General features: G+C 39.7%; 1 protein-coding gene across 1 annotated transcript; it reads left to right on the forward strand.

Moving 5' to 3' along the window:
• The first annotated feature begins 570 nt into the window (after positions 1-570).
• Positions 571-13,889, forward strand: ALKAL2 (ALK and LTK ligand 2). Its single transcript, XM_048936684.1, has 6 exons — positions 571-810; positions 1,129-1,447; positions 3,789-3,842; positions 3,954-4,034; positions 6,079-6,144; positions 12,725-13,889. Exons 2-5 carry the CDS (start codon positions 1,189-1,191, stop codon positions 6,141-6,143), a joined length of 459 nt encoding a protein of 152 aa, XP_048792641.1. The 5' UTR covers positions 571-810; positions 1,129-1,188; the 3' UTR covers position 6,144; positions 12,725-13,889.

Raw genomic sequence — 13,889 nt, forward strand, 5'->3', positions numbered from 1 at the left:
GCCTTCGTCCCGTCTCCATCCCCGTCCCCGAGCTTCCAGGCAGCGCCGACCCAGGAAGCCGCCCCGCCGCCCGGCGCTGCCCGCGCCAAGAATACAGCCAAACCCCGCTCCGCCACCTCTGCGCGGGTTTCCCGGCCGGCTGGAGCAGAAATGTTTCCTTTTCCCCGGCGGCGCCCCGCCACCTCCCCTTCCCCGAGCCCGAAGTTCCTGGTAAACACGCGGCTTCCCCGCCCGCCCCCGCCGCGCGGCCCCCGGCGGGTGACGGCGGGCAGCGGCCTCGCGGTCGGGGAGCGCCGGGCGGGAGCTGCGCCAGGGCCATGAATATTGCAGAGGCCGCTCCGCGCGTTTCTAATTAAAGTCCGGGGCGAGGCTCTCCCCCCCCCCTCCTCACCTCCCCGCCGCCGCCCCCTCGCACCACACACGCCCGCTGGGGACCGTCTCCTTACGTCGGAGAGCGGTGACTGAGCCCTGCCCGAGCGCCGAGGCGGGGGAGGGACGGGGGGACCGGGCGGGAGCGGCGAGGGCAGGGCTGAAGGGGGGGTTGGGGGGGGGGGAATAGTGCGGCGGCGACGTTCCCGAGGTTGCCAAGTGGACTTTTATTGTTTTCCACCCACTTCCAAGTCGATACTATCTGCCGTCTCATGGCCATCCTATAGCCTATATAAGCGGTGCGCCGGGGCTGGCGGCGATGGAGTAAGGTGTTGGATGCGGAGGGAGCAGAGGGTCGAGAAGGGGGCGGCGAGCCGCCGGCAACCAGGACTCCCCGCCGCTGCCCGGGGGCACGCAGCTCGCCTCGGAGCGGACACGCAGGTAACGCGGCGCGGGGCGGCCGCCCACCTTTCCCCATCCCGCTCCCGCCGCTGCTGGCTGACAGCCGCCACGGAGCCGCCCGACGGGCAGCGCACACGCGGCCGGAGCGAACGCCGGCGGCGCGGGGCAGCAGCCACGGGCGGGTTGCGGGCAGGTGCTGCCGGGCCCCGCGCGGCTCAGCCGGCTGCCCACTTGTGAAAGTTGGGCTCCCCCCGTTATGCGACCTGCGGAGCGGTCTCCCCGCTCCCCCCGATATTCCCCGTTTCACCCCCGTGAGCCGCCCGCCTCCGACCCGCTCCCGCTGTTGTTCTCTCGCAGTGAAACAGGGAAGCTCCCGTTCCGTTCCGCCGGCGCGCTCAGCCCGCAGGACAGCCGGCGATGAGCGGACTGAGGTCTCCTGGGCTGCTGGGGCTGATGCTCTTGGTGCTCTCGGCTGGATACTGCAAAGAGAAAACCGACGCCGGGGATCTGAAGGACAGGCAAAGTCTCTTAAATCTCATCATGGAGATCATTCAGGAATTGAAGAGGTACCGCCTGGAGAAGGACAGTGGGGTGCAGTACTTCTCCAAGCACGACTACGGCTTGGATCGCAGGGAAGTGGCTGACTACGGAGGATACCAGGATGAGCAGAGAGTTGGTAAGTCCTAACCCGTGGCTTAGGTCTCTGTTGTTTCGCAGGGCACAGGGGAATCAGACATCAGGTTACCAATCTTAGACCGAGGATTCACCACCCAGAATACCTGTAGCCTCACTTTGGTATCAGAAAGTGATGCAGGAGGCACATTTGGAACAGAAAAACTCCATTCACATCTGAGTCTCATACCCTCTGGACAATGTACTCATCTGAGTCTGACTTCCTGTGTGTGGGCTTTGAACAAAACCTGCTAACTAGGGAAAAGACTGAAATGTGTGAGATCAAAGAAGCTACGAAAATGTTCTTTCTCTTGTTAGTTTACATTTTTTAAAACATGCCCGGTTTAAGTGGAAATCACTCTAGTAGTGATTCCCCTGCAGGATTCTATGCCTATGCAGTGATAGATACCAGAAACTCTGTCATTTCATTTAACTTTTTGCCCAGCTTTAATCAGTCCCATTTGTACTCTGGAAGTAACACATTTGATAGGTGGTAGGGAACTGCAGCAGAGTACTCCTCTGTCACCATGCAAGCTCTGAATGCTTTGAGTCACTCCTTCAGTCAGTTCTGCTCAGCTGAGTGGCTCCTCTGTGACCTGCATGAGGTTCCATTTGTCCAGAAGAAGCCCATCCAGGGCTGGATGTCCACAGCAGCCCGGAAGCAGTGATACCAAACCCAAAGGGGTGGGTGGAAGTCCACAGCTCAGTTTCATGGTGTGCTTCTGTGCATCCAGCTGCAAGCTGATGTGGCTTCTGCTGCCAAGTCTCATTTATTGCTCACTTCCAAACCCCTGGAGCATTGCTGCTTATCTTACCCCTCCTACTGAAAGTGACTTTCTGAATACTTACCAGCAGATGTCTACTCACCTTTTTCCAATCTGTCTTTTATTTTGCTAGTATGTTACTTTGCCTTTATTGATCTCATAGAGCTCTATTTCCTTTACTCACTCATATTCAAATATCCTCATGATTTGCATTTGTTGGCGATTGTCATGAAAATGTTATTTCCAATTTTGTTCCACTTAAGAACAGAGCAGTGAGAACATGTTGTTTTATAAATGTTGAAAAGTTACACCAGGCTGAGCGGTGAACCCTAATGTGTGCAACTCAACTACTCAACCACATCAGCATATCGGTGCAAAACATTTGGCTTGTACCAATCAGTTATCTGTGTAGACTGGAAAACCAAAACAGAAGCATTGGTACCAGTGTCACTGACTCCTCAGGAGAAGCTTTCATCCTGTCATAACGGAGTTATTCCCAGCAACTTGGAACTACTGCTTAAGAGTTCTTCATTTCAGTTTTGGCATCACTTTCCCAGTGAGTCTGTCCCCCGGGAAATTTCTGAGCGAAGCACGTGTGGTTTTTATGCTTTTCATGACATAATTAGGTCAAATACGATAAGGTCAATTTTACTTACACTGACTAAAGTTAGAAGTAAATGAAGAATGACTTTCGAGAAGTGTCTAACCTCAGAAACGAATCAGATCTAGATGGAAATGTTCTCTGCTTTATATCTGATAAGAGGTGGCAGGGGAATGAAAAAGGCTGCTCAAGCATTTATGGTCAGATAAATAAAGCACCACGTAGGGTATCATACACAAGCAGCACTCTGCTATCAGCACTGGGTTTGTAACAGAAAGCAATCAAAGATAGCTGTAAATCAGGAAGACACAGGGAAGGGTTAGGGCTAAAATGGATTTCAGTAAACCAGTTTCATTTTGCCATCTGCTGAACACAATATGCAAGGTGGTAAACCACAAATACAGAGAGCCAGAAGAGAGCGATTTGCTTAGAATCATTTCCTGTGAATTTTATTTACAGCTTGAGGGAGGAAAAAAAAATAAATTCCTGTAAGTAGATCAATCCAGTTTCATGATTACAGCAGGACAGTGCTCATACAAACACACCTCCAACAAAAGAATAGATGTTGTTTGCATAACAAAATTGGAAGACGAGGCATGGAACCAAACCTGAATTTACCTTTGGATCCTTACCAGTATTAGAATAATCCATTTCTCAGTCACTGTGAATCAAAATTTTGTAGAGGTTTTTAAGTAGGTAAATGGGAAAATGCAATTTATGGAGAGCTAAACTCTGATTGTTAGTTATCTGTCAACACCACTGATGACTGCACACCTAATAGACATCACCTGTTTCATATCACAGTGTGTTTCACAGTGGCTTTGAAGGTAAAACAAGTGTTTGGCACTTGGCCTACTGTGTGCAAATGAGTTTGACTTTTGTGCATCTGTCAAGAGGTGCTGGTCAGAATTCATTCCTTTTTCCCATACTTGCCAAGAACTGTCCCTACAGCAGTGACTATTTTTTTTTCTTTCCATCAGAAATAGTTCCCAGAGATCTGAGGATGAAAGACAAGTTTTTAAAGCACTTAACAGGTATGTTTTAATTTTGCATTGCTATCCATTTTTTTGCATACGTATCATAAGCTGTTCTGTTTCTCCTGCAAGCTATGGTGATTCTTAAGTTAGTTTTTCCTTCTCTTTCAGGTCCACTCTACTTCAGCCCAAAATGCAGTAAACACTTTCATCGGCTTTACCACAATACAAGGGACTGCACCATCCCAGCCTGTAAGTGCTAAAAACAAAGGCTAATTTTCATAAAACAACAGAGAACTCTAAAGTGGAGTAACTCCGTGGAATACCAGTTGTAACACAGTGTGAGAGTACTGGTCTAGTATTAAATGGGGAGGTTGGTGGCCCTGCATTTGGCAGGGGGCTTGGAGATTCATGATTCTTGAGGTCCCTTCCAACCCTGACCATTCTGTGATTCTGTGAGAGTGTATTTCTTGCAGTGCTCTTCAGCATTAATATTACAGTGAGGGGAAATGGCAAGACAACTTTTTAGCTGTGAATAGACTGTACAGAATGACTGTAAACCCTGCTTCCTCAGCTATTTATGCATACACCTTTTTTGTTCAAAATCAAAGGCGTGTTTTTCATAGAACACATGATTTGTCTCCTAAACCTGTCACATTTAACTTCTAGTGCTGCAAATTCAAAATAGCAACAGCAGGGGCTATTTTCTTTTCGTTAATTATCTATGTAGAACACGTAATGGCAGTGCCACAGGTTGCCCAGAGGGTGCAGGATCTCCTCCATGGAGACCTTCAAAAGCCACTGGGATGTGGTGCTGGGTACCCTGCTCTGAGTGTCTCTGCTTGAGCAGGGGTGGGGCCAGATGAACCCAGAGAGCCCTGCCAACCTCAGCTGCTATGTGATTCTATAACATGCTTTAAAGGCATCACATATTTTCTAAGTTCAGTCACCAGTCTATCAGTCATGTTGACTTTGCAACCTCTCTCTTCAGTAAATTACAAAAATAAAACTTTGTAAGGCTTAATGAAAAAAAAAAGTTAAAAAAAAATCAGCTGATGGGTACAAAGAAGCAAATTCATATTATGATATTTCATCAGTGTTGGCAGCACAGAGAATTTAAAATAAATCAGAAACCAACATTTATCACTTTGTAGGCATGACTCCAGAATCATACCAAGATGGACCTATTGAATAAGACGCTGTTTTAGCACAGCCTTTTCAGAATGGAAGCACACTTTATTTTACTTGTCTGAGGTCAACCAGTTGGGTCAGTTGCAGAGCTGGGAATAGAAATAGGAGTTCCTGATTCCAAGTTTCAAGTATTAATAAATATTTCAGCTAAATATATTTTAAAGACATATTGGGTAAGACCTGCAGACTTTCTCCCTATTCATAAGGCCTCATATTAAGATTTCCTTGGAAACAGAGAGATTTACAGTTAATGTAATGGTTTACATTGATGGAGATGGAGTTGTTCATAACTAATGTGATTTAAATAAGGAAATGGTCATATTACCTTTTTCATAAGGATAACATTGCAAATACCATTTGACTCTGTATTAACAAATACTTCAAGCTGTGAAGCTAAAAACTAGTAGGCTTTTATGTCTGAATTAGCCTTTTCCTTCTGACAGGTGATACACCTGCCAACATAGCGTCTGGATAACGGCAGATAATTTGTACAAATGATAATTGGATAGTATATTTATGCTGTGAGATAAAAAACTGTTAACATAGCATCTCTAGGATTGTAGGATGTAGTTAGCAGTTAATGAAAATAATGCTGAATGAAAATTAACATCACTCACTGGACTGGACTGACCAGCATCTTCTTAAAGTAACTGTCTTCTACAAACCTGAAATAAACAACTTTAATGCTTCACACGCAGTGTGATATTACTTTCTGATAATATTCCGATTTCAGGTTAAGCTTACTGTTCACTCTATGTTATTATTTTGCATCTGAAAGACAAATTAAAAGCATCTATGATGCTGCAACAAGGTGGGAGCCAGCACAAAACTATTTTGTTGTCATAACTTCTAGTATTTTGGGTAACTTAGTAGTGTTAACAACTAAGAGATACTTTATTCTGCTGTTGTGATCAACTTTCAGTTACAAAGTTTTTACGCACTAGCTTTTGAAGTCCAAGGAACAGATTCCTATACTGTTTCAAACTAAGTTGTTCATTAAACTTAATTACAGCAGTAATCTGCACACCTTTATTGACTTTGATTTTTAAAAGCAAAATCGGTTACTTTAGTAATGTCTGTATTTATGCTCTTTTTTTCATGACAGACTACAAAAGATGTGCCAGGCTTCTTACTCGGTTGGCAGTAAGCCCAATGTGCATGGAGGGATAAGGTAAGCTTCTCTAAGAGCAGTAATGACATTTTACTGAACAGCATAGCTGTGGATTTTGTTTCATACATGAAAACTCATAATACCTTTCTTTGGATAAGATATTCCTCTTTCAGAATATCTGGAGTAACTAGCTTAATCTGGCAAATGGTGGCAGTAAATAAAGGCTACCCCCTACTGGAAGTCATTATATAATAAGTCCACATGCATCAGCTGTGAATTATTTATAGCATTATACAGTTAGCAAATAGTGAATTTGTTGTTATAGAACAGAAGACAGCTGTAACATTTTTCAAGAGTTAATTCAGCATACAATCATTCATATTGGCAGCAGCAACCCTTTTATGAGTGCAGCTGTAGATCTACGGGGTACATTTTAGCATAAGCTAATATATAAGTAGCTACACACAAGACAGCTTTATAAATGCAGATAGGCTGCAGGTGCTTTTACGGTACTTAAAATGTATTAGTAGCGTTCATAAACTAACATTAAGCTGCCCAGATTTCTTGGGATTTTCATGCCTATGGTTATTCTCTCCCTTTTTGCTTAGATGTACCACTAATTCCTAGAAGTACTTTGAGGGATCTCAGCATGCTCCAAAAAACAGTTCTTCCAAATGATCTGTACTTCTAGAAGACTGACACAAACTGACACAAAAGGACAAATTTAAATTCCGTCCTCAGTCTTTGCTTGAGACAGAAATGTGACCTTTGACAAAGGAATAAGTAATACATGGATTTGGCAGTAACAAATGTTATCAGATACATGATGAGAAGATACATATCTTACAGAGTCACTGAAAAAAGCAATAATGCTTAAGGATCTTAATTTCTTCTTTTGAAGCACAGAAACTGTTTGGCATGGCATTCTCAGAAGCCAGTGAGGAAGATGTTATTCAAAAAAAAAAAAAAAAGGAAAAATGGTTGGAAAACCATTCACATTATTAGTGCTGCAGTGTCAAACTGGAAGACTGTACTGAACAGGGTCACACAGCTACATTGTAGATATGTCATTGGTCAGCATTTTCATTATTTTTTTTGTAGGAGAAGTTAGTATACTTATTGATGACAGCAGAGTAACAGACACAACCAGCAAAGAATACTGAAATTGAAAATAATCTTGAAAAATTAGCTGAATGGTTTAGAACAAGGATAAATTTTAGTTTAGAACAAGGATAAAATACGAGGGAAAGCAGAATTAAGAAGTCAAGGAGCAGAAGTCAACTGCAGAAATATATGGCAAGTTATGAATTACTAGACAGATAGTTCTGTAGAAAGTGTAGGGATTACGGTGGGTCATAAACTAATCACGAGTCAACCGTGTCACACTTGAAAACAAGGCAAAGGACAAGATGAAATTTATAAATGGAAACGTTTATCAAACACCTGAAATAATCACTGTGAATAATGCATCTAATTGAGGACCCAACATTTGAAGGCATACAGGTGCCTCTTGGTCAGAGTCTGAAAAAGAGCAACATGCATGACCAAAGAAAACAGAATTTACAAGAACAGCTAAAAGGAATTGGGAAGAAAAGAGGAGTATGAGAAAACATAACTGAGCTATTCAGTTTCATAAAAGGTTTCATAAGCCATTCTCTTCACCCAGTGTGGTAAAATAAGATGTAATTTGCTTAAATTTTCAAGAGAGGGTTCCAAGTAGATTTTAAAAAATACTCCTCTAATGGCAAGAGCAGAGATAATATATTAAATAATTAGACGTAATTCAGCATTTTGACTTCAGGCTAACCTTAACATTCCTGTTAGTATTTTCTGCCTCACTTCCTAAAGCAGCCCAGCTTCAAAGCAGAAGGTTTCTAAGCCCTAATGACTGTTAGGTGACTTGATGTCACTGAAACACGCAGCCATAGAAAAGACACTTTTTACCCTCACACCATGTGTTCAGGAATGGAATTGTAGAAACAACTGCATATAGCAGTAAGACAAATAAAAGCTAGCAGATCAATAAATCTCTTGACCTAACTAGAATGTATTTGAGGGATTCAACCTTTCATTTCAAGGAAAGCAAGGAACAAATTGGCTATTATATAATAATATTCACCAGTGAAAGGCAGGTGACTAGGATTATTACCAAGACTAGCAAGCAGATACATTGGAGCAGAGATTTTTTTTTCTTCCGTTCTTTTGGAAGTTCCATCTGTATCATTACATCCTACCCTGAAAGCACAAACTAGTAACTATAACTGTTCTCACTTAACGTGAAAATCTTTTAGAAAAAACTGCATCCATCTTATTTTGCCAAGCAACTCCTCTGCTCAGCTGACTTACACGTTTGAAAGTCTCAACAAGGCTTCTCTTCTGTATTCCTCCACAAAGATACACAAACAATAGTACCCTTACACAGCATTTATTAGTGGAGAGAAATGCTATTCTTTATCACATGTGCCTAGTGATCCACACTGGTGTCCCCATAAAATGAAGCATCTTTTCTACACAAATATTTTCCACTGAATCAGTTCATTTTTGTGTGGGTAGCACATCCACTTTCACAGGGAAGTGCAAAGCAGGCTTTGTTTTAATCATTTCATGGACTGAGATGTAGAAAAAGGTAGGGGTTGGGTTTGGTTTGTATTTGTCCAAATAACAATCAATCATTTATCTCCACAGAGGGTTTTCAAGTAGTTTTGAAGTTTTGAACATAGCAAGACAAGACTTCAAAACTATTCTTGCTTAAGATGGCTCTCTAGTTTAAGAGGGTTTTTTAATAGTCTGGAAATGTACATTTTTTTGTTTCTGCCATAAAGCTATGGGTTAGTATCAATTCTAAATCTCATACTAATTCCGAAGTAGTAGAGAACACGTTCTTCATCTCGTTTATCCCACATATATGTAGCTAAGCTTCCTTTCCCGTCTACTTCTTAGACTATACTTTCAAAGTTCGCTTGTCCCATATATCTGAGCAATGCACAGTCCCAATAGATCCCTTTTACTTGTTCAGAGAGCATCACTCAATCCAGAGCAGCATGTCTGCATTAACACATCACTCAGTAATCCCTTTTCTGATAAGTAACCCAGACCGTACTCCTTGTTTGTCACTAGTTTTACCTCTAACTTTTATTTATTTTTATTTTTTAGTTTTATTTTACCCTTTTCACATTTTACTACATTTGTTTGAAAACCACAAGGTGCTTGTGGTTGGCACCTATTGGCACTCTCCCATTTCCATGACCAGGTGTTTTCTAGGACCAATGGTGATCTCATGATACATTCTTAACACCTCCTGGTCCCATAAGGACTAAGGACTGCAAGTGAATGTATGATTACATATTTCTGTTCTAAGTGCTTGCACATAAGTGCTTATGTATCAACTTTTATTTTCCCTTAAGTTTCTTCAGTTGCTAATAATGAATAAGATAAAACTCGCTATACAGCTTTAAATTACTAAATACAAGACCAAAGGGTGACAAAGGGAACTATAATACAAAAAGTACATGAAAAATCTACTGGTTATTTATTCCCCATAAAAGCAGATACAACTAGCAATATTTTAAATAAAAGCAATAAATATTGCTTGCTTAATAATGCACATTACAGAGCAAGAATTAATTTATACATAAGAAGGTCAAAGATTCTTTATAAAAATCCTAGTAAGATAAAGCATCCTGATAACTAAAAAATTCTTTGGAAATTAAAAAACTGTGAACTTCTTAAGATGCATTAACCATAACTCATAATGTATGCTAAGAAAATTGAAAGTACGAGAGAAATTCGGAAACTTTAAATACATAAAGAGAAAACAAATACCATACTGGACATCCCAATCCTGAACACCATATTGTATAAGCATTACTTCAAATGATCTTTAAGCAAAAATATTGGGTTCTTACTTAAGTTTTGCTTCAAGTGTTTTCTAACAGTAGAACAGCAGTATTTAATTGCTTTCTTACAGTTTCTTATTCAGACTAAGACCAAGTGCACTGAAGAAACATCACAGATACTTTCATTTCTTAAAGAAAGTGAAGTTGGAATTCAGATGTGAGTTCTGCATATCATACAGTGAAAACAACCCCTTTTTTTTTTCTAGAAAGTATATGTTGATCTGTCACATACAATTTTTCATGACATATTAAATCACTTCTGCTTGGTGACAGGAAATCATCCCCAAGGAAACTAATTTAAGACTTTATCAGAACCACTGCTTTGAACTAAGTAGGTAGCTCGCGTACTTGGTTACCACTGTGGTATTGTTCAACTTTGTTAAGAAGCAATTTTGAATTTTCATTAGTAGGGGATATCTGTAGCTAGCACCAGATGTAACACTAACGGCTTGATCTTTGCTGTATGGATTTCTGTGACCTGATGCTCCCACTAGAGCCACTTTCCACCTGGCGCTGATTGATGGGAAAGGAAAAGGAATTTTAGATATTAGCAAATGGAAATTCTGCCACAGAGCCCTACTGGTGCAATGTTTTACTATTTATATTGATATTTAAAACATTAACTTCCTCTCTTGTATTGTTCTTTCTCAGAATTAACATCATGCACAGATAATGAATAGAACCAAATGAGAAAAGCAGTAATATGCCTTTAAAGCATGTTTATTATTATTATTATTATTTGCATTAGCAAAGGAAAACAAAAAAAATAAGAGTCAAAGAAAACGGAGTTGTATGCCTATCGCAGTCAAGTACCATTCAGGATCTCCACTAACAATACTACTTGACTATACTAAATTCCATTCTAATTTTTCTAGACTGATGCATGCAACACAGATTATAAGAAACATTTAAAAGTACAGCAACAGATTGATTAAGGCTAAAATTCCGATTTAGAAAACTAAAACTACAGATTTAGAAGTTTACTGAAATTTACCTGAGCACTGAGCATCTAAGACCCACAGACTTTGATCAGGTATCTGTACAAGAGCAGGTAAAGTTCAAATAAGTTCAGTCAGTTCTAGCTTTTCCAGCCTTGGTAAGCTGCATATTCTCATTAGTAATGAACAAACTATTTATTAAAACCTGTGTTTAACTTGTCAGTCATATCACACTCTAATCAGACTAAAAACACATTAATTTGTTTTCAGACAACCCTTTTCGCTTTAAATAGAGCACAGTATGGACACACATATGGAAAACAGATCAAAATGCAAGACAAAATTTACATCACTTTCCCCTCTAAGGCAGGACATAAAATAAATATTTGTTCTATCTACACAGCCAGAAGAAAACTAAATTATACTAAGCTTGTCAGTAACATTATTACATTTCCTAATAGTTTCAAAAACATTGCAGAATTAAATATACGCTTAAATAATACTAACAAGTATTTCTGTATGCATCAATAGCTTGCTTTTCAATGGGTTACATCAAGTCTGACTTTGCATTCAAATGATACCATTACAAATTACACTTAAGCAGCAGAAAATGTAGAGAAACTCAAAATATCAGAGTTCACATTGATTGTGACCGAGATAAGTATGTTCGGATACAAAATATGAAAATTACAACTATGAAAAGTGGCATCAGCAGAACTCTAGTATTAGAGGATCCACTCCTGTTTTGTTCTTATTTTCCACATCTGATACCGTAAGACATCTTTTTTCTCTAGTTAGGGCATTTTCCTTCAATAATGGCATTAACAACTGGTTTTAGAAACACATGAATTTGGGTAGACACTACTTGCAGCATTTTATGGTCACATCACTAGAAAATACAGTTGTGGAAAACGTCAACATAGAAGTTACTGAGATAGATTTCTGGATACATGCATGCAATGAAGGTCATACTACATTTTCTCAGCTGGCTTAAAGGACTGGAGAGAGAGGCTGTGGTAGGCGTCACTGCACAACTTTTAAATTAATATTTCTACAGTAGACAGTACACGTGCATACACAATGTAGAAATCTATAATTTTGTTAACAGTGATTTTTAATACCAATGCCAGAGAAATGGCTGTAATTTCATTCCAAGAATCTGTTCTGGGAAAAGTTATTAGAACTGGCAGCAATTGACCTGTTGCAGCTTCTACTCTGCGTTGCCTCACTATTTGCAGATTCCAGGAGCAATAGCTATATGACTGAATCTCAAGAAATTACTTGATTGTTTCTTATAAGTCCAAATTTCTTCACTAACAGACCCAATGAAGCACCAAATCCTTCCTAAATACTTCAAACCTTACCTTGATGATTTATATTACTAAACATCGTACCAACAGCTTCCCAATAGCAAGGCATTAACAAATAAATTTGCAATTTATTAATGCTATCCTTGTTTATTCACTTTTTGACATCACTGCTGCAGATGTAGGTACAGGCTAAACTTACCTATAAGCATACTGTCAACTGGTAGAACTGTAATATTCCAGTCTCTTCTATCTACCTGAAATAAACCAGCACAAAAACAAGAATGATTTCCAGAACTCAGCCTTGAGTAACAAAACAAAACACTTAATTTAGCAGAGCAACACACACTATTAGATCATTGTGAAGATTTATTATTGAATTCTCTGGCATTATTTACTTACTATTTTAGCTATGCTAACAACATTCTCAAGCAGTTTTATCTAAATATAAAAATGATGACAGGCAATTTTTTTCTTCTTTTATTTTTTTATCCACCAGGTACTGTTACCATTACAAGAAACATCAAGAATCAAGAGAAGTGCCTTGGAAACCAACAGGGAAATAGAACTTATTACCTTTATAACATATTCCATTGTGAACAAGAGATTTATTTTTGCAAATTGACTACTTCCCATAATTCTTTTAACACGTATTTTGTATGTTGTCAAGTTTGCAGATTGACATTCTCTTTACAGTAGCGTAACTGCCAGTAATACATAATGTTCCATACTTAAAAACACACCACAAATGATGTGTAATGCTGCCAAAAATTACATAAACACAAATATTTCACCGAGAAAATTGATGTTCTATTGCTTAATTCTACAGTTTTAAGGAATGTTTGTTAGTACACTTAGAACTACTAAAGATCTTCTCCACAGTAGTTGTGGTCACTTGATATCCTTCATGCTTATGCAAATTTTTTAAAGTTTGGTTAAAACAAACTTGCATTGGGGTCACATTGTACCCTGGGAGTACTAATTGCATGACAACCAGAAATGTAATTCCAAGTAGAAATATTTTTGGGGACAGTGGAGCATGGATTTTGTACACAAACACAAGCTGCCATTAATTTACTTTATATAATAAAAGTATAAAACATTCCAGCTAATGTGCAATATGTAAATAATGTAAATAACATGCATAAGTAATAAAGTGTTTGGTATTAAGTTGTCCTCCATTTGCTTTCTGTTCACTGAATCTGATAATCGGATGCTATTTGCAGGTAGCTACTATCATTTATCCACACGTAAGTCTCTTTCCAATGATAATTTGCTTCATTAAGAAAGAAAGGAACACCCACCTTGGAGAAGTTCAGTACTTTGGACTGTGGATTTCTGAGAACTGCCAGATCTTTGCATTAAAATCTCACGAAATGCTCAGACCACAAGGCTGCTCCAACTTCATACAGAATTCTGAATTTCTTTTTCATGACAAATGGTTGTTTCAAACCAAATCCCTGCACAGTGCTTGATCGATAGCCAGGTGCTGTAGGACTGTCTATTCACACAATACCCATAATAGGGATTTTAAATTAGTGTGATTATTTTGGTTTGCAGTAGGACTGAAATCTGGTTAAATCAGAATTTTCCAGAAAAAAAGCACCATAAAAGGAAAATGGTAATCTATTTAGCGGCTTCATAAATTAAATTCAGTGGAAGGT

Source organism: Lagopus muta, chromosome 2, assembly GCF_023343835.1.
Source record: "Lagopus muta isolate bLagMut1 chromosome 2, bLagMut1 primary, whole genome shotgun sequence".
Taxonomy (NCBI): domain Eukaryota; kingdom Metazoa; phylum Chordata; class Aves; order Galliformes; family Phasianidae; genus Lagopus; species Lagopus muta.